At 38.4% G+C, this 21,313-nt stretch overlaps 2 protein-coding genes across 4 annotated transcripts in view; one reads left to right on the top strand and one right to left on the bottom strand.

Moving 5' to 3' along the window:
• Positions 1–464: 464 nt before the first annotated feature.
• LOC117425301 (carboxylesterase 5A-like) lies at positions 465–9,006 on the bottom strand. Of its 2 annotated transcripts, none has more exons than XM_034042123.3 (13): positions 8,769–9,006; positions 8,115–8,310; positions 7,367–7,508; positions 6,707–6,840; positions 6,390–6,543; positions 5,449–5,553; positions 5,264–5,365; positions 4,681–4,824; positions 3,404–3,484; positions 2,573–2,711; positions 1,704–1,853; positions 1,164–1,236; positions 465–774 (listed from the first exon to the last, which is right to left on the bottom strand). In XM_034042123.3, exons 1-13 carry the CDS (start codon positions 8,842–8,844, stop codon positions 588–590), a joined length of 1,683 nt encoding a protein of 560 aa, XP_033898014.3. In that variant the 5' UTR covers positions 8,845–9,006; the 3' UTR covers positions 465–587. The 2 variants fall into 2 exon arrangements, with proteins under 2 accessions (XP_033898014.3, XP_033898015.1); XM_034042124.3 differs by having other exon boundaries at positions 8,115–8,333; positions 8,769–8,874.
• A 2,614-nt stretch (positions 9,007–11,620) lies between these two features.
• LOC117425619 (carboxylesterase 5A-like) overlaps positions 11,621–21,313 on the top strand; it is a 10,696-nt gene continuing 1,003 nt past the window's right edge. The window contains exons 1-13 of one of the 2 annotated variants that reach the window (XM_034042702.3): positions 11,621–11,888; positions 11,984–12,082; positions 12,193–12,397; positions 13,155–13,296; positions 13,901–14,034; positions 15,201–15,354; positions 15,784–15,888; positions 16,331–16,432; positions 17,062–17,199; positions 17,633–17,713; positions 18,126–18,273; positions 18,739–18,888; positions 21,110–21,182. In XM_034042702.3, coding sequence (XP_033898593.2) covers positions 12,019–12,082; positions 12,193–12,397; positions 13,155–13,296; positions 13,901–14,034; positions 15,201–15,354; positions 15,784–15,888; positions 16,331–16,432; positions 17,062–17,199; positions 17,633–17,713; positions 18,126–18,273; positions 18,739–18,888; positions 21,110–21,182 — 1,496 coding nt within the window. In that variant the 5' untranslated portion in view covers positions 11,621–11,888; positions 11,984–12,018. Of the gene's footprint in view, positions 11,889–11,983; positions 12,083–12,192; positions 12,398–13,154; positions 13,297–13,532; positions 13,615–13,900; positions 14,035–15,200; positions 15,355–15,783; positions 15,889–16,330; positions 16,433–17,061; positions 17,200–17,632; positions 17,714–18,125; positions 18,274–18,738; positions 18,889–21,109; positions 21,183–21,313 lie in introns of those variants that run through there. The other variant, XM_058993612.1, reaches the window with a different exon arrangement.

Raw genomic sequence — 21,313 nt, 5'->3', positions numbered from 1 at the left:
CAGGCTATACATGTCATTAAAAATCAGCAAACAGACTGTGTTTCTACAATGTAAAATCTACACCAAAGCACTGTAAGCTTCTGAAATGTAGGTGCACGAATGTTCAAATAAAGAGAAAGTGGTTAGCGTTCTGTGAGGTTAGCGTTCCAGAGGTTGATGGATTGAAAACCATCATTATAAAATTCCCACATTCAAATTCTAAGTTTAAAAATACAGTTCTACGAAATGTAAGAATAAACTATTACATTTGTTGGACAATAGCTGGATGGCTACAATGTAACTTCTGGATTTGGAGTCTGGCATTATTCAGTTGCAATAAACATTGTAAAGCTATACTGACCCTTGTTGGCACCAATAAGCGGCATGTATTTAGATGTGGTCTTGACTGATGTTTCACCCCTTGAAAGCAGTCACTACATTAGCACCAACAGCACAAAGAAAGAAAACAACCGTGCTTCCATTCATTTACTGCTCAACACAAATTTATTCTGTAAGAAAAAGGGCTGATATGTAATTAATTTGATTAAACAAACATCATGTTTCAGTTTTTAAAACCCTTGTATGAGCTCAGCTGCTGACAGACTAATCTACAAGGCACTCTGCTCTCCACTTTCTTCACTAGGTTTTTTATTTTTTTCAGACAGGAGGTTTGTTAAAAACGTCATGATATCTCCCTTGAGCTTCGTCCCACTCTTCTGCTCCAAACCGAGGGCCATGTATTCTTCATTCTTGTCATACACTGGCCAGTGCACCAACCCATCCCCATTGGGCGTCCTGAAGATCAAACATGAATAAAGGTAAATGTCACTGAGCAGGTCATGTAGCAGTGCTTGTCAACCCTGCTCCAGGTTTAGTTTCCACCAGGTACAAGAAGCTGACACCCTGGGAACCTTCAAGAAGCTGCTTGATGAGATTCTGGGATCAATAGCTAGTAGCTAGCCACACGAGGCTTTAAATAGGGCACCATGGCAATTCATCTATTAATTCATATTTAATTGAGAATCACAAAAAAAAAAAACAACAACATGGAGATCAATAAGCTATTACAGTACCCGAACTCAATTAAGTGTAGCATCTCTGTATATTTTAAAATGAGTATGGGACACCACACCTTTAAGATTCTTTAAATACAGAACACTGTCTGACAATGTAAATATTCTTACCCGTTTCTAGCAAAATTAGCCCAGTACGCCATCATTACCCTGCACAGCTTCATTTCCTCCTCAGTTAGGGCAACTGTTGGAAACAGATTTGTTTTTTTCTTATTGGCTATAAAAGTTCTGCATGATACCACTGACAAAAAAATGTAAGTTTGTTGTTTGCTGTCCACATGAGCAGAGGTCTATTCCGTCGCTCTAAACAGTGGTGGATCGGAGTACCTCCGATTAAAACGGTGTAACAGTGTGTATCAAGGTTGTTAAAATGAAATATCTAACAGTGCTGGTATTTTATACCCTAGGATGCTCCTGCTTGAATTATTTAACGGGTGGCATTATTTAGATCTATAGTAAATACAAGAATAAACTTTTCTATGACGAGCATTTCTACTGGAAGTCTTTCTCCAAGTCTTCAAAATGTCCAACACATTTCTATTTATTAGAGAAATACAACAGTAAGAAAAGACCTCACAGTATTATTATAAAAAAGACTAAAATATGTGATTGTATTACAAACATCTTCCGGTGTGTAGTCTCTGACATTACCTGGGATCTTAACTTGTCCATTCCAGAAACAACCTCCGAAGACAAAGTTAATCTCATCTCCGTGATCTGCTTTCACAAAGCTGGGTCTTTTGTCTTTGTAGATACTGGGGCGATGCTGGAACTCGTACAGGTATACTGGCACACCAGCCTCTGGAAGAGGAAGAAGTAAAAATTGCTGCAGCTGATTTTTTTTGTGGTGGGAACAGTGTAGGGCCTTTTGTATAACCAAAAGAAATGAATCATTCAGTGGATACTAAACTTTCAATTATTGGATTATTGGATCATTCAACACATTGGTTATATGAGACTGCTATCATGTTGTGTACACTGCAGTCTGATTTAAGGGGCCTGTGTAAATTGACACTTAAAAATGTTTAGTTTATTTTGTTTTAGATTTGCCTTTGCTTTTGCACTGAGCCTTATAAGTTTGAGGAGAAACTATTTCCTGTCACTTATAAAAGTTTACCATGGTATTTTATGCACAGTAATTTTGCTGTTTTCCCGTGTAAATACTATACATTTTCCATAGTTTGCCATGATTTTTAACCTACTTTACCATAGGGATGTGCAGAAACCTGTACTCTGAATTGACTTCCACATTGACTCTTTTAAAAGCCGATTGGAAGAATATTTAAAGCCGTACCGAAGCCATAAACTGACAATGAAAAGTCAGTTTACTCCTCGGTACGCCAGTAAAAATGTTGCTGGGCAAACTTTACCCCAGAGTCCTATGTCCAACATAGAACGTGAGGTTTAAGCAGTAAGATGCAGCCTTAATTCATGCTACACAGGAAATGGATTTCTAATGTTGAGGATGGATACATTGTAAGAAAATTATTATTACACCTTTAAAATGGATATATGCTCACCTTTGTGATCCTTGGCAGCATTAATAGTTGGCAGAACTATAAATACGTCTCCAAACATTTCAGTGGCCAGGTCTCTGAGTTTGGTTGGGTCTTCTGTGTCTCTAAAGTATTCAGCAGCAATGAGCTCATTCACTGCCAGCTGTAATAGAAGCGTCTCATTTAATACAGCCATTGCAATGCATGCCAATCCCCATCTGCCAGTCCCACCAGCTTCGTCTTTATAAATGTAGGTAGGGCTGGCTAGGGTTGGAAGAGTAATGCATTACATGTAACATATTACTGTAATCCGATTACATTCTTCTACATGTTTCAGTAACTTGTAACTCTATGGTTCCTTTTTCAGACAGATCATGAAATGTGGTAATGATTTACATTATGGTAAAAAAAGAAAAACACATAATTTCTTTTAGTTACATTTAAAAAAAGAACTACGGCTAACGCATAACATGGATTCTTTTTAAAGTAATAAGGAACATGTAACTAACAGATTACTTTTTAAATGTAACTTCACCAACACTGGGGCAGGCAGAGTTGAAAGGTCACATTGTCACATGATTTGATTGAGGGAGGCTTTTCAGTCCTAACACTAAGGATAGATATATTTTAATTGTTTGATCGAAAGTAAAAGCGGATTCAAGCAAGCTGTACTGTACGTTGAATTGAATCTAAACATGTAACTCACAGCAAACTCAAAGGCTTGCAGGTATGGTATAGTATGAATGTTGCCCTAGTAATATGAGTTTTTTTATAACACACTGTGGTGTGATTAGGGGGCATTCGTCCACAACAATTACTGTGTTCACAGTAGACTATGAGTTCAGAAAGTCTCACCTTAGCTGTAAACATCTTATTCATGTCAGCCAGTATTTGATATTTCTCTACTCCTCCCTCCCAACCAGGAGGAAATAATCTCTGGAATAACAATATGATACACAGCAATAAAATAGCAATACAAAAGATACAGTTTACTATTTAAGCTACAATTTTAAAAAAGCAAATACTTACAGAATCAACACTGAAAAATAAATATCAATATTTAGTACATAAACAGAAAGTGCTATGCAGTGTCAAGCATTTTACAAAATAATAATAATAATAATAATAATAATTGACCGACACAGCTTATCTACTATAAAAGGGAAATGAGTTCCACAATAAATACAATTTAATAAAATGATGATGGTATGAAAGTCTCAAATGCATTCCAAATAGTTTATAAAACACAGAAGAAGTGTTTAAACTACAAGAAATATGCCTGTTTTGTGGAACTCAATATAGTACTGGGCGTTGCATCTATTACAGTAGTGTGCATTAATAAAATGTGTATTTTGAATTCAGTCAATTACTCTGTACATGTAGAACACATTTTGGCATTTGTGTAGAAAGACGGGCCAGGCTTTTCAGTGACGGGCCAGCTGAGAGAATTCGAACGGCTCATAGAGAAGGTTTCATGTGTTCAAAAGAATGTAGTAGTGGTACACTGGCTCATCTTTCTGTACCAGGTAAAGACCATGGTCAGTCTTTCAGGACCATTTTACTAAAAAACATAAGAAAGCTGTACAGATACACATCGCACTGCTCTATGCTGCAAGTGGACTTTATATTCAAAACCTATCACTACTGTAATTACCAGTAAAGTGATATTAAGTGGGGTGTTGAATGTGATTGATATTGACCAGCGGTTAGAGAAAGGGGCTTGTTACCAGGAGGTTCCAGATTCAATCCCAGCTACTGACTCACTGTGTGTGACCCTGAGCGAGTCACTTAACCTCCTTGTGCTCAGTCCTTCAGATGAGACATAAAAAAACGAGGTCCTATTCTAATGACTTTGCAGCAGCAATTGTTGACCTGTAGTTCACCCCCTAGTCTCTGTAAATCACTTTGGATAAAAGTGTCTACAAAATGACTAAATAATAATAATAATAATAATAATAATAATAATAATAATAATAATATCAGCTGAAGTTATATCATCAGGAACTTGTCTCCAGTGACTTCCATTATATTCTGTCTGGGATATTTGTGGCAATAAGAAGCAGAGGGTGACATTAATAGGAAGGATATTAGAAGGTGTGGCTGCAGTTCTATCAAGGCAAGTTGGAGTGTACCTTTGGCATGAGCCAGCCTGTTTCGTGGTTGTTCACTCCTAACAGATAGGGGACCTTGTTGAATTTCTGTGTTTTCAGGATCTCTTCAAGCGGGCTGGGTAGAAACACTCCATCGATTGTGTCTGCAATATTTATGAACTTAATCTATGAGAGAGAACAGCAGGCACGCGCATACAATCAATTAATCCTCATGAGAAAGTAAAGAGACTAAATAACCTGATGATGATGTCAATGTAGTTTAACCTTGAGAACATAAACACATATGCTGTACGTTTGTTCAGGAGCAAAGCTGGGCAAAATAATTAATTTTTTTTAGATAGATTTGCAATGTAATCCAAAACCCATTTGTATATTTAAAAAATATTAACATATTTTTTACAAATATATAACCCAAAGCAGATTTTCTGTTTCTCAGTTGGTGTATTCGTTTGTTAGGAGATTTAATAAAAATATGTATAGATGCATGAAATATTATTTTGTTTTATTTCTCTGTTGGATGGAATTGTACAGCATTATAATATGCTGCCTGTCATCAATTATTCTCAGCCTCTCTCTCTAGCATCTATCGATACTCAATACGAACCGTTTTCGTTGCGCTCACAAGGTCCTCTTCATTCTTCCCTCTTAAACACTTGACGAAAGTTGCTGAGTCCTTATCATCGCAGCCAGTCACATTAGCAATCATCTAGACACACAAACAGCTTTAATCGAAAAAAGCCATCGGTGCACATGGTATAGCCAGCATATTTGTTTTAGTGTGTATAATACCTTGGTTATAATCTGTTGATTGGAGGTGATGAGGCTTGATAAAATTGCAACTCCACTCTCAGATATTGCTTTGTGGAACAGGCCAGTCGATAAGGGAGACAAAATCTGAAAAAATAAGCATGTACAAAACTGGAGCAATCAGTATCCTGAAAAAGCAGACCACCGTACCAACATACACGGTATGGGCAGCAAAGAATTGAAGTGTGATGTAACTAACAAGAATTTCTATATGTCTCCAGATTGTAATGCTCTCGACAGCTAGTGGTGAAGTATGTCCTTGACAATTCCCCACAACATCGTCCTCCGATCCCACGACCAAGTCGATTGCATTTTTACTCCCTTGGGTTTGACAGCAGATTTCAGGATTGACAATTGCCACCCTGCTGGTAAACTCACCAGGCTCCTATCCATTAGGATCTGCTGTAACAGAATGCAGCGATACAGTTCCAGCAATTGGATTCTGCATGGATGACCCAGTGAAAATCAACAACTTTGCATAATCAGGATGTAACCCTAGCCCTAATCCTTAACTGTATGATTGACCTCGCACACCATGAGATTGTGCCTCTACCAGGTAAGCAATTTAGGGACTCGAGTGCTGTAGGTTATAAGGCTTATAGTGACCATTTTTAAGGTCTGTCTGCCACATGGTAAACACAAAAACTTTCCTGAACTTTAATCATACAGACCTTTCAGATTGCATTTGGGTATTATCAGATAATTTGTTGCTTTAAAACAATCTATGTACATGCAGTATGTGATTATGATAACCCTTTGAATGTGCATGTTCTCATAAACATGAATGGCTGTAGGTCTGCTTTATAGTTTAATTTATAGTCTCACTATACACTATACACTATTTGGCAGAGCCTCTATCCTAGCAATAATCTGATGAACTGGTCTTTTACCCATGGAAAAAAGCACAGACTATAGTTACATACATGAGCAGACACACTGGCCCCTCCTGCCGATTCTCCAAAAATGGTCACAGAATTGGGATCCCCTCCAAAACTCTTGATATTCTCCTGAACCCACTGCAGGGCTGCCACCTGGTCCAGGAAACCCCAGTTCCCACGGGCATGCTCATCACTGGTGCTATAAAAAACAAACACAAACAATATTACTTTCTTTTCATCACAACCAGATAAGTGGATAAGATGGTTCTCTGGACACACATGTACAGAAGGGACACTATGTATTCCTGCAGAAAATGATACCTGTGGTACTGACAAAATGGAGAAATCTGTTCTTCTCTTACCTTAAAAATCCTAGTATTCCCAGTCTATACTGAATCACAACAACCACCACATTCTCATAGATAGCAAGCACTGATCCGTCGTACTGGGAGGCTCCACCCATTTTGAAGCCCCCACCATGAATCCAAACCATAACCTGGAATAAAGCACATCATGTCAAGATGCTAGCAGCACAAAACACAATAGCAGGTTAATTTTATTACCAAGTTCTCAGATTTTGAATACAAAATGAGCCTTTCCCCCTACGGAGGCCTGGGTTTAAGTCTGGTTTAGGCAACAAGTGAAATAGGTTTGTTCGTACCATTCAAGCCCCTGGCGGGAATGACAGAATTACCACACAATTTGACACAACTGTCAGTCTCTGCTTGAGAGAGGCCCAGGACTAAATTTAAGGATTAAGTTGTTCAAGACAGAAGTGAGGTGAGTCTCCCACCTTATAGTTTACAAACCAGCCCTTTTTCAGTGATTCTAAAAAAGGGGTCAATAAATCAAAAACCCTGCAAGATTCAAACATGGTCGTACGGGAGGCTGTCATTATCATTAACCATAAGCAAATGGCTTTTTGATTCAATTTGTTTTCAATTCTATTCATTCACAGAGCATGTAAAAGGAACGAATGTGCTGCGCTCTGTTCCCAAGCAGTAACCACGTATGCTGCTTACAGGTAGTTTTGCCTCCTTTGTCGCTGCCTCTCCGGGGGTGTATACATTCAAATACAAACAGTCCTCTGAGGTGGCTGGCATTGGAAACTCCAACATGACCTCCTTCATTAACTGTGCTGTGTGCTGCATGTCCTGTAGACACCTGCAATCATAAAACAAAGGGCATTACCAGAGTCTCCAGCTTGTCATCACTGAAACTGCTGGAGGCGAATATGTATGAACATTTTGATTGGCAATTTATTAGAGGTCAAAAAATTGCACCACAGTTTATTTTTATTCTTCTTGGCTTTAGTCTTTAGCTTGTCATCACTGAAACAGAGTGTTGGAGACTAGTTTTAGGAAATATTCTAGATGGTATATTTTGCAATTTCTTGCACCACAGATCTTATGCAAACTATATAAATTACAAAAGAGTAGCGAAAAGGTAAATATGAAAGAGTCACCTCCTACTATGCACTGGACCTAAGCGCCACTTTACTGGATCCTCAGCTAATGCACTATCCTTGCTCTATTGCACTACTAATAGACCATTATAGATACAACTTGTTGCATCCTAGTTCAAATTGTATTTCAGTAGTATTATTTGCGCTGTACTGTATTTAAATATCAATCTTGCATTGTAACACTGTACTGCCCTGTAACACCTGTAAGTCGCCTTGCATAAAGGCGTCTGCCAAATAAATAAATAAATAAATAAATAATAGTAATAATGGAAGCACAACTAAAAAAGGTTACATTTTTGACTTACATAGCCGGTTGGTTGGTGGCATCTCTGATTCCGCTCCATGGTTCGGGTGGCTGGGGAGCCGAGAACCTCAGTGGTCCCAAAGGGGGTTTGGCAAAAGGAATTCCTAAATATTCGTGACCGACTTGGTCTGTACCCTTCACAGAGGAGAGCCTCCCTTTCAAACTGCCGTACGCCGTGGAAACGACTGGATCTGCAACTAGAAAATACATTCCCACAAAGCTGTAGAATGCATTTTGTTTGAGTTGTCCGTGGGTAAAGGTAACAAAAACATTGAAAGATATGTGATTTTTGACGTTCAGCGCCCTCAAGAATAATAATATTATGTAGAGTAATCTGCTAAGCTACTTCGTGCTATAATACAGTGAATACGTTGAGTAGCTACGTTACAATGGCACTTCACGCATATAGAAGCACTGTCCAAAAACACTAGTTCCTGACTGTATATGAAATTAATGTGTTTTTAGATATTAATACAGTACGTTATATTTGGGAAACAATATGATAGTGGGAAGGGGTTACAAAAATAAGCAATAACTAAAATATTACTAAGATATTCAAATCAAACTAATAAATATTAATAGTCAACAGATTCCCACACGAAAAAAAAACAAAACAAAAACCCCCCAGAAAAAACAGCTTAAGAAAATGCCTCACCTGTAGATGCTGCTGCAGACGCAGTCCAGAGAACAGCGTAAATCACTAAAGCGTTTTTCGAGAGCATTTCCTTCATTTTATCCACACTTGTTTGTAAGACTGAATGTGTGCACAGGCAAAATGGCTTAGATCAAATGTGGCAGAGGAGATCAAAGTTGTGAAATTGTAGTTATGAAATAGTTATGTGTTGAAATAGAAACGACCCCACAAAGTCAATACAGAAAGAACTTGCTTAAGCAATACAGCGATGGTTGTAGTTGGCATAGGGTAAACCTGGACTGATGTCAACTGTTGCACAGTTCAGATGTGGAATGTTGTGTTTTTAGAGTCAGCTCCAAAATCCCATAGTTTACAGGGTTCAGTAGAAAATCAAGCTGTTCAACTTGTATTGAGTGTATAGAAACTAAACAAACATACAACAACGAATCAGTGTATTCATTGCCTACCACAGCCATCAGTAACATGAAAAAGTAGACTATATCGTTATGCACACGTAAAAATATAAGCTAGATACAAAGAGAGGGAGAGATGCACATTTCCCTAGATACTCTCAATATCTCGTGTTAAATGTCCAAACCAAGTTTCATCAAAATTGAAAAAGCACATGGCTAGATAGATGTAAAAATGTATGACATACAGACAGATGTTCAAAAAGACAACCCCTATATGCCCCTATGACACTCACAGGTTTCATCACAATGAACAAGCCAATCTCAATATATGCACAACTCAAATATATGAGCCAGTCTACAGTACTACAGTGCATAAGTAACCAGAGGTCAGTCTGGCTGCTATCCACCCACAACACTATCTCCTGGCAAGGACATAGACAAACATTGCACAACATACTGTACACAGTTAGCTGAACTTTGACTATTTTATATTTAAGTAGTGGAGTCAGGCCCTGTATTGCATTGATATTGTTTGTGTTTTAGGGTTGTTTTTATAAGAACATAAGAATCTCATCCAGCATCTTCTTGAAGGATCCCAGCATGTCAGCTGCAACAGCATTACTGGGGTGTTGGTTCCAGACCCTCACAATTCTCTGTGTAAAAAAGTGCCTCCTATTTTCTGTTCTGAATGCCCCTTTATCTAATCTCCATTTGTGACCCCTGGTCCTTGTTTCTTTTTTCAGGTCAAAGAAGTCCCCTGGGTCGACATTGTCTATACCTTTTAGGATTTTGAATGCTTGAATCAGATCACCGCGTAGTCTTCTTTGTTCAAGACTGAATAGATTCAATTATTATTGCCTGTGTGCAGTACTTTACACTTTTCTCTATTAAATGTAATTTGCCATGTGTCTGCCCAGTTCTGAATGCTGTCTAGATCACTTTGAATAAATCCTAATCCATGTGCATGCATTTCCTTGGATCCCTACTGCGTTTAGTTTGAGAATTAATCTTTTATGCGGGACTTTGTCAAAAGCTTTCTGGAAATCTAAATAAACCATGTCGTGTGCTTTGCAATTATCCATTGTCGATGTTGCATCCTCAAAAAAATCAAGCACGTGTGTTAGACAGGATCTCCCTTTCCTAAAACCATTGAATGAATCGACAACATATTATTACTAAACAGTGCAGCAGTGTGGAGTAGTGGTTAGGGCTCTGGACTCTTGACCGGAGGGTCGTGGGTTCAATCCCAGGTGGAGGACACAGCTGTTGAACCCTTGAGCAATGTACTTTACCTAGATTGCTCCAGTAAAAACCCAACTGTATAAATGGGTAATTGTATGTAAAAATAATGTGTACAAAATAATGTACTTGTATGTAAAAATAATGTGATATCTTGTAACAATTGTAAGTCGCCCTGGATAAGGACATCTGCTAAGAAATAAATAATAATAAACACGTTTAAGCTTGCCTTAATTTCGGCTGCAGTGTTAAGTTAATTTCAATTTCACACTTAAAAGATTGTTCAAACTCAGAGATTTATATTTAAATATAGTAAACCCATGGATGGAAATAAGACTCCCATTGCATAGCAATTTGATCAATTCCTGGTTTTACTATGAGTTTAATAAGACACACCTGTTGTTACCTGCACACTGTGGCTCATCAAGCTCGCAGTAAACCCTGTAATGGGTGAAACTCTTATACAATAGGTTTTATTTCCATCCCTGTAACCCCATGTTCCTTTTCAACACCCATATGAAATTGGGTTTAAATAGTTTTAAATGTAGATTCAGTAGTTCGGGACAAACACCAATCACAAAATGTTTTAGTACAAATATTTATTGTGGAGAATGCGGAGTATGCGATTTTACAGAGAACTATGTATATACACATTAAGTTGGCATCAAACCTAACTTTGTTTGAGGGTTCGCTGCCTGGCCGAGGCTGAGACCCCCATTGATAAAACATAGAAATTGTTTTTAAGAAAGGTGGAGATGGGGAGGTAGTGGGTTACGATGATATCGAAACGCAACTGAGAGATAAGTGAAGAGGGTGTTTATAGTGCTAACAGTCTTAATTAGCTAATGTCTAAATTGAATGATTCAATTTGGTGACGCGGCGATTGGTGTCTGACCCTCCTCCCGAACTTTAATTATAAATTTCATTAAGAACCACACTGCAATACACTTCACACAATAAAACAAATTACTATAGGAATCTTAAAAACGTATATTAATATGATTCATTTAGTATTTATTTCCTGTAAAATAACTCCTGCAATAAATATTTCACGATACAAAAACTATATTATTACTGTCGTTTTAATTTTGCATTAAAAGCCCTCTGTTGAGACTTGAATGTGAACAGTTTAGCTTTTCAGAAGTGCCGGTTAATGAGTCATTATTGGTGCCAGACTGGACTTCTTGCAAACAAAGAGGCTGTTTGTGCATTGTTGGTACAGAATCCATTTGCATGGAGAACATGGTCATACTGATTGGGTTACACATATTCTTGGTACTTCCACTGGTCGTGATTCTACTGGACCAGAAGAAAAAAAAACAACAAAAATAACAACAACAACAACAAAGAAACAGGAATATTACTAATTCATCTTGTTGACATGTCTGCGTCATACTTTAGTCTAAATATACAAAGCAGCACTGGTGTAATTTATAATTAAAGCTGCGCTTACTTTGTGGAAACTGTTTGACAGAAGCCCAGGAGCACGGTAAGGGTTAAGGGACTTCGCATGCGTCTGTTAGGGTTGGGCTTGGTCTTAAAAATGTGAAGTGAACATTGAACTTACAACATCTTATTCACAAGGTCGGAACACACGTACAATCCGTGGTAAAGACAAAATGCATTCTGCAAAGACGATTAAACGATGTTTAATTTATGCTGTTTTGTGGACTGTTTGTGCAGGTAAGATACTTTGGAATCGCTTTTTATGAGTTTTTTTCTTTATATAGAATATAAAGAAATGTGATTGCTGTTAGAATGTGTTTTTTTTTTCCCTAATGATTTCCTTTCAGTTAGTGCAGTTGCAGATCCAGTCGTTTCCACGGCGTACGGCAGTTTGAAAGGGAGGCTCTCCTCTGTGAAGGGTACAGACCAAGTCGGTCACGAATACTTAGGAATTCCTTTTGCCAAACCCCCTTTGGGACCACTGAGGTTCTCGGCTCCCCAGCCACCCGAACCATGGAGCGGAATCAGAGATGCCACCAACCAACCGGCTATGTAAGTTTGTAAAACCGTTTCTTTACGTGTGGTGTAGACCAAGGGTTCTCACAGACGTTTTTTTTTTTTTTTTTACCTGAGGCTCACCTGTTCAGCTGCATTAGCCACTGCGGCCCACTATTAGCACTCTTTGGGAAAATGTCAAATTAAAAACATTTTATACCTGTAACATTATAAATAAACCTAATCTAAACTGTCCTTTATTCATTTGAGTGCATGTCTCTTCTTATTCCCATTCATAAATACCTGAACAGGAATCACTTAAAACCAGTAGAACGTGCACAATAACTTAACTCTTGAATCCTAATTTCTGAACACTGTGTAACTAAAACGTCCAGCCGTTACCTCTCACGCTGAACTGTCATGCACAGATATACAGAAGGAAACGAGAGCCTTGCATAAGTTACTTTTTTCGCCACTACCCTGTACAATCAAACAGAACTTGCAAAATCACTTTCAGTTGACTTGCAACATCTCCCCCCTACAACCAAAAAAAAAAAAAAACTTCAAAACGAAAATAAATCCATCTGCAGCGAAATTTGAATCCGTAAAAAAACTCCCCCCCCCCTCCTCTCCTCCCCTCCTCCCCTCTTTTTTTTTTAAAGTGGTGGAGACTCCAGAAAATTTAAATTAATGATGGAGAAAGTCCAGGACTGAACTTTATGTAAAATGCAGGAAGTTCAGTGGTAAGACATTAAAGGTCAATGTTATATCAAATCGAGACCAGCATTCATTCTTCACATTCTTATGGTTACAGGTGTATACAGGACATACAGTATACAGCACAGTTATTGGAGGATGTCATGTTGGATTTCCAAATACCAGCCATCTCAGAGGACTGTTTGTATTTGAATATATACACCCCTGGAGAGGCAGCAGCGAAGGAGACCAGACTGCCTGTAAGCATGCAGTTTTAGTTAAAATAATTTTTGATTACTACAATTCATTTGTTAAGAAAAAAAAGTTATATATATATTATTGTAAGACAGCAGGGAGGGGTTAAAGCCTCCTGGAAGAAAAACATGTGTGAAAGGCACATTTATTTAGTTTAATTGTATTTGTTATTGTTTAATTGTTTTATTGCTTAATTATTCCCTGCACCTGGCGATCATTATTAAATTAGAACCAGGTGCAGGGTATCAAAGAGCAGTCAGTTTGCTCGGGGCTGCTGAGAAGAAGGAAGCAGATGAGGTGCTCTGTTTCCGAGCAGTCCAGAGGTAAAGAGTGTGCTGCAATTTAAACCTGTTTGATTTTGTTTGTGGTGTTTTGTTTGTGGTGTTGTTCCAAAAACCACTATATATATATATATATATATATATATATATATATATATATATATATATATATATATATATATATATATAAACCTGTTTTGTGTGTGTGTGTATATATATATATATATATATATATATATATAAACCTGTTTTGTAACCCTTTGAATCAGACTTGCTGTAACTGGATATGGTACTTTACTTTATCTTCCTGGTGTGTTTTGTTCCCCAGGTTATGGTTTGGATTCATGGAGGCGGATTGATGATTGGAGCAGCATCCCAGTACGACGGATCAGCCCTTGCTGCCTATGAGAATGTGGTGGTTGTTGTGATTCAGTATAGACTGGGAATACTGGGGTTTTTAAGGTAAACATGGAACAATGTTGTCTCATTCCATTTGATAATAAGTAGTTATAGACTGCTAAGGGTCAGAGCTCATGTTTCACCTTCTGTATTCCACGACACAGCACGGAGAAACCCTAGTCATGACATCCGTGCCACTTTCAGTGTTTAGCATGCGGTATTCTCCATATCGGCACAGTTGACGTCACCTGTTTTAAAAATTACCTGAGGCACCTCCTTGGAGTTCCATTCAACTGCAAAGTACCTCAGCCACTTAACAGTATTCTCTCATCAGCCTTTTCCCCCCTCGTTTCAATGAAACTGACAATGCACAAATAAAGGTTGGTAATGATTAGAAAACAGAGCTTGATTTTTACCCTGTGTATTAATAATAAAGCAGTATATAACAGAATTGTAGGATGGTGAACTTCTGTGTGGGGGTTATTTCAACACTGGTTACACTTGCTGTAAATTGACTTCTACTCGTTCACTTCTACTTGTGCCAATATTCTGCCACACACAGATGGGCACCATTCTATAATACTGAAAGAAACATAGAAACTTGAATTACAAATGTTTAGACCAGAAGTCTTTCTCAATGTGTTAAACTGACAAATACTTTGACTTCTAGTTTCTTTCATTTGATAACGTCACTATGCATAGCATATCTAAAAGAAGAAATATCTACAAAAGGATAGAGGATGATTTTGTACTGAATATGAATATTGTCTTCATATTTGGTACATGACTGTATTCTACGATTCTTTCAGTTCTATTACCAGTCATTAAGAAATGTAAAAATTAATTGTTTCACTGTCACATTGCCAAATAAAAAGGTGCAATTTCTTGAACCAGGACCTCATTGCTGAAACTGCTGACTCTTGTATTGAGATTTAGCCAAACAACCTGGGTTAACACCTGTTACGCAATTTGTCGTGAGCAGACCGGGCCTTGGGGTAATAGCTAATTTTAAGGGTAGTTATTTGGGCTAATAATGGACATAACTGTGTGTCTGAATTTGAGTTTCTGTGTAACAAGACATCATTTAAATGCAGCTGAGTCGCGGTATTCTGAACCCCAGTATTCTGAACTGACCTACAATACAAACCGTGCTATTACTGTAGAATGAAATGCATGCTGATAACACAAACTAGAAATCAAGACATTTTTTAAAATGTATTTTCTTGTAGCACCAATGATGAGCATGCCCGTGGGAACTGGGGTTTCCTGGACCAGGTGGCAGCCCTGCAGTGGGTTCAGGAGAATATCAAGAGTTTTGGAGGGGATCCCAATTCTGTAACCATTTTTGGAGAATCGGCAGGAGGGTGCAGCGTGTCTGCACTTGTGTGTTATTATTCTTCTTCTTCTTATTATTATTATTAATATTATTATTATTATTTATTTCTTAGCAGACGCCCTTATCCAGGGTGACTTACAGTTGTAAACAAATACATTTCAGAATCACAGTGCAAGTAATAATACAATTAAGAGCAAGATAAATACAATGACTTTGGTTCTAGCAGGTACAACAAAATACGATTCAATAATGGAGCAGATAAGTGTCAGTGATAGTTACATCAGAATATAATTAAATACAAAATACTAGAGATTAAATGACACTTGACAGATTACAGTACTCAAGTACAGTATTAAATGCAGTAAAATAGAGGGCAGATAAGAGCAAGTAAAGCGCATTTAGTCTTCTTATATTCTTTGGTAGAGTGGGATGGAATGTATTATACTTAATTATTTATATATTTTGATGTATCTCAGGTTTTGTCTCCCTTATCGTCTGGCGTGTTCCACAAGGCAATATCTGAGAGCGGAGTTGCAACTATACACAGCGTCATCACCTCTAATCCACAGCCTATAAACCCGGTATTCTACACTGTGTGATTTGTTTTTATCACTTATGCGTGAAGTGTAAATTTGAGGACTGTGGGACACACACAGCGTAGCTATAATCAGTTGCCCACTTTGCACTGCTTGCAGTGGGAAGAAAAACAGACATTTGGGCCATATTTTGACTCCATATGTTTACACTTTCTGAGTTTTAAAGTCACCAGGAAGTGATGACTGAAACAGGAAACGATAACAGTGAATCTAAACAAGTATATTAGTTAATATAACTGTCTACATTTTAGCTATATCTTGTGACCTGCTCGTCTAACTTTTTAAAGACACTTGGTATGGCCATTCCCAAGCACAAGTTTTTGAGGGGAATCTAAGTTAAGGTGACTTACTTTTGAGTGGATTATGGCCACTGCTTGGTTGGGCTAATGAAGGCTAAATTTTCCATTACTGTTTTTTATGCATCTAGATGGTTGTTAATGCAACTGGCTGTGACTACACAGACTCGGCAACACTAGTCAAGTGTTTAAGAGAGAAGAACGATGAAGTCTTTGTGAACGCAAGTAAACTGGTTAGTGCCATGCTTATTTTTATTTTTTTTTCTTACCTTTTTACCTGGGATCACTAAACCAGGCAGCAACATCTGGTTTCCAGCTGTTTAACAACTGTAATGTTGGACCCCTGTGAAACTGTAGGAACATGTCTATACAGAATTGCACACCCCTAATGCTAATTTTTCAACCCCGCTTACTTCAGAAATTAAGCTTGTTGGAGTTGTTTCAGAACAGTTAGTAAGCCTGGTATGATCTATGCAGAAATAGATAAACATGGAGGACCTGCATGATAGGAATATAAGACAATAATTAAAATATTATGACATTGCAGGTGATATAAAGTATTAAAGTTTATTAAAGCAGCATTTTATATAGAGAATATTGTATAGGGTGCTGTACGATACAAGCTGATATCCACAGAGGTCAAAGGAGCTTTGGCACGAGTGGTCTCACTGGCTGCTCTAAATCACCTTGCATATTACACAGCGCTCAATATAGTTAAGTAAGAATAATTATTAAACAATAACTTATTAACGTGATGATCTGATACACAGACATTTAAGATGGCTAAACCACATTAATAACAGTGTCCGCTATTTATTATAATGTTAACTGTATGTACTGTGTGTTTTTCCCTCAATTGTAGCATATAATACTACCAGGCACAGTCGATGGTGTGTTTCTCCCGAGCACGGTGGAAGAGATCTTGAAAGAGAAACGTTTTCACAAGGTGCCCTATTTGTTAGGAATCAACAATCATGAGTTTGGCTGGCTCTTGCCAAAGGTAAACTTATTTTGTAATCGAATTTCCTTTAAGAATGAACATTTAATTAAGGTGTGTTTATTAATATATATATATAAAGTGTGTATATAATATAATAATTTTTTACAGTTTTGTATTTTGACTAAATCTTCAATATCCATGAACTACAAGTCAGTAATAAATATTGATGAACTTGATTGGGTGTTCACTGTTCTGATTGACAAGCCTGACAGTTTACCTGTTGCACCATTTTGTCATAACACTGTTATGTGCGTTAATAAAATATATTAACAAAGTAGGGAGGCCACTCTACTGCAACCAAATAAACTGCACAGCACAGAGAAGCAAGAGTCAAGTGAAGACGAAGCAAGCAATAATCTCCTGGGTAAACGCAGAGGGTTCATTTGTTTTGTGATTATTGTTTAAAACTGAAACTCTGATCTTGCTATTACAGACAATGTGTCCTCCTGGCTGGGAAGAGGGAATGGATAAAGAAAAAGCAATCGCTGTCCTGAATATGTTGGTCCCAGTAGAGGTGAGAATTCTGGTTTTCTTTGCATGATACAGTTATTAGTAAATTCTGTTGTATGAACGAATGGTGATTTATTTCAAGCTGGGTTAGTTGAAATATTTGTCCCCGCACTAATATGATACTGGCAGACTATTTCAAGTGCAACATTAACCGAAAGCAAGGCTTGCAAACAAAATATTTATTTTAAGTGCCGTACCATGGTATAAAAGTAAAATACATGTTAGCTATAAAATTTGTAACCTTCACAACTGCACATTTTAAGACAGTGAAAAGAAAGCATGACGGGTCATATTTATAGAATCATTTTGTTAGCTACGTCTGTGCTGAAGTGCTTTTCCCCACAGCTCATTGCACTTTAATTATCATTATAACGAGGTTTCTTAACTATAGCTGTTTTACGTAATCTGTATCCTAGGTTTTAGGACCGGGAGTAAACGAGCGCATTGCAGCTGAATACTTCAAAGATACAGAAGACCCTGTGAAGCTGAGAGACCTGTTCACAGAAATGCTGGGAGATGTATTTATGGTTCTGCCAACTATCATAGCTGCTAACTATCATAAAGGTGAGTCCAGTGGGAAACCCTTTTAAAAGAACGGTCACCCAAAATTCATGATGTAAAACGATTAAAGCATTTGCATAGACTATAAATACTTCATTAATCAGAGTAAAACTACACAATTGTAATTGTTTTCTGACAAAATGCAGCTAATTCTTTGAATTTCTAATAGATATTTATTTTTTGCTTTCTCTCCAACTCTTTTCTAAAATAGTCCTGCATGCAAGCCCATGCTTTAATCTTGTGTGTAACAAGCTCTCATTAAATACTTGCACGCGCCTTTAAGTGACAAAGAAAAGACTTGAGTTTAGTTAGCCCTGTTTAACACAATTGGTTGTCTGTTAGTCTTTTGCAATTCCGAAAGACCCTGACTGAGATGGAATAATCAGTTTATCACTTAGTCACTCACTTAATCATGCACTGCTGTAGTACATACAGAATTTGTTTTTACGTTATCTTTTCCTGTCCCAGAGGCTGGTGTGCCAGTGTACCTGTACGAGTTCCAGCATCGCCCCAGTATCTACAAAGACAAAAGACCCAGCTTTGTGAAAGCAGATCATGGAGATGAGATTGGCTTTGTCTTTGGAAGTTGTTTCTGGAATGGACAAATTAAGGTTGAAGGTAACACATGTGATTAATTATTATTCTTTTGAAAAAAGGTTATCACCTGTCATCGCCTGAACATTGTGTCTTTTGTAATGATCCACAACTTCACACACACAATTGTATTGTTACAATTAAAAGAAAATGACAGGGTTCTAGAAGATGGAAATTAATGGCCAAAAAACAAAATGTTTACTGTGGAAGTACCATAGTGTATTTGCAGAAATGAACATGCCTATTGTCTCATTCTAATGTTCCCATGTGTATTAAATCATATTTAGGCACACTTCTGCAATTTTGCTTTTATGATTATTCTTCCTAATTTGCATACATTGCAATCATTTGATACACATGGGGTGGAAAAAATGACAATGTGGCATAGACAAGTTAATTTCTGTTAGTTCATTTTATGATGAAACAAATTTCATGGCAAGTATTTTATTTTTGGCAGTCAGTTGTAGGGAGAATTCCCATCTTCTAGACCCTTGTCCTTTGGTGAAGTCCACTAATGCATGGGTACTCCCTTTACCCACAACCACATTAACAATATAAGGCCCCTCCCGACCATTTCCCCATCTCTTACTCGCTTCCGATGCCAGACAACATGCCGCCACGTTGCACTTTATTGCTGAGGAGCACAGCCGGGCGGTATGTCCAGTGCGATGGCACCTGGAACAGATAGGAGGGGCAGAAGGCACTGGGGTTACATATCTGTCCCGCTGCTGATAAGGCAGTGGGTCAGGAGCATTGAATCTACCCCAGCTGCGCTTCAGGGGGACTCCCTGAAGCGCACCCGACCTGTGTCCCCAGTGATGTTGAGTCAAAGGACGATGGCCTGCTTGACCAGGTTGTACTGGCTGGCCTCATCATCGGTCAAGGCCTGATAGGCTGCTTGGGCCTCCCCAATTAAACAGAGGCCCAGCTGGCTAGCCCAGTATTCCCAAGGCCATAACGCAATGGTGGCCAACCATTCAAAGGCGACCAGGTATCCCTCCAGGTCATCCTCCGTCATCATTTTCTGCTCACTCGCTTTAAGGGGTGCTATCACGAGTCCTGTTGGTACATGGGGTGCGTTTCTGATGCCAACCCTCTCAATCTGAGCCATGTACCTCTCCTCTCTCTTCCTCTCCTCTGCTTCCCTACTGTAATCTCAACGCTTCCAGTGCAGTGAAGTCCATAATCCTGTGTTCTGACACCACGTGTGGCAAAGTGGTTTGCAGTGCACAGGTGTAGAGGTGATGCAGTGCTCAGGAATAACAACCCAACACCAGTTCACTGTAAAACAAAGTTCTATTAAATAATAAAGACTGGCGATACACAGCAGTGTGTAAAGCCCAGTCAAAACCCACGGGGTTCAGTCCCGAAACAATAATACTAAATAACGCACACTTTTTTATACACGATCACCAGTCCAATAGTGAGTGCTCCTAGTGCATGTGGTGAATGTATACAAGAACAGTGACAACAGTAGTGCAATGTAGTAGTCCGTGGTTTGGTGCTGACTTTGTAGCAACAGCTCCCGGATATATTAGCCGTCTATGAATGACAATTGTGTCAATTTAATAGACGGACAAAACAACACAAAACACTCACAATTATTTTACATTGGTTCTCCTTTACAGGTCATTTTGTAACCATAATAAAGGAACAGCTTGCTTCACCACATCCCCTGATATACCCTCAGTCACGCCCCCTTCGGTAACAAGTGCAATCGCTTTTCCTCCAATTCGCAATTGCGACATCGCCTACCGCATTAAGGCGATGACTTCTGGTATTGTGACTCTGCTCCCTTTCTGGATGGCCGACTTCCAACTTTCCCTGGAATGAATTGCCAACCCAGTTTGGGGCACACTGTTCCTGTTATACAGTGCTCTCACAGATCAGGAAGGAGATTTATGACTTGGATTCACTTGCTCTCTGTCACAAGTCTGCAGTATGTTTTTTTGGGGTGCGTTTTTCAGATTGTTCACACAGCTCTCTCTTTTCTGTTTAATGGATGTCTATGTGTGAGAGACTATACCCAGAGTAATGTTACAGGCATTGGCATTACTAATGTCCGTTCTGCGGTTCGGGTAAGGGGAGGAATGTGGGTGGAATTACAAACAGTAGGAAGAATGAAATGGACCTTTGCTGGCTCATTCTGCCCTTGTTCCAGACACACACGTTGCCATTACAGTGCCAGAATGTCACCATGACAGCCAGTTAGAATCCCTGCTAAAAACAAATCTGTTTCCAACAGGGACCGTAACTGAGGAGGAAATGAAGCTGTGCAGGGTAATGATGGCGTACTGGGCTAATTTTGCTAGAAATGGGTAAGAATGTTTACATTGTTTGGTGGACTGGCCCAGTGTAGAGCAATAACATATTAAAGTGAATCTATTCAGCTGATGTTTGAGGTATCTTTACCACAAGAAAATCCTACAACATTTTGGCTGGGAGGTGA

The sequence above is a fragment of the Acipenser ruthenus genome, chromosome 20 (assembly GCF_902713425.1).
Source record: "Acipenser ruthenus chromosome 20, fAciRut3.2 maternal haplotype, whole genome shotgun sequence".
NCBI classification, from domain to species: Eukaryota; Metazoa; Chordata; class Actinopteri; order Acipenseriformes; family Acipenseridae; genus Acipenser; species Acipenser ruthenus.
The sequence above is the reverse complement of the archived record's forward strand: the minus strand, read 5'-3'. Positions and strand labels throughout refer to the sequence as shown.

Coding starts and splice junctions, on each gene's coding strand:
- LOC117425301 (XM_034042123.3), bottom strand. CDS start 8,844: ATGAAGGAAATGCTCTCGAAAAACGCTTTAGTGATTTACGCTGTTCTC. Junction 6,544..6,706: donor GGAATACTAGGATTTTTAAG/GTAAGAGAAGAA, acceptor TGTTTTTTATAG/CACCAGTGATGAGCATGCCC. Junction 5,554..6,389: donor GGGCCAGTGTGTCTGCTCAT/GTATGTAACTAT, acceptor TTATTTTTTCAG/ATTTTGTCTCCCTTATCGAC.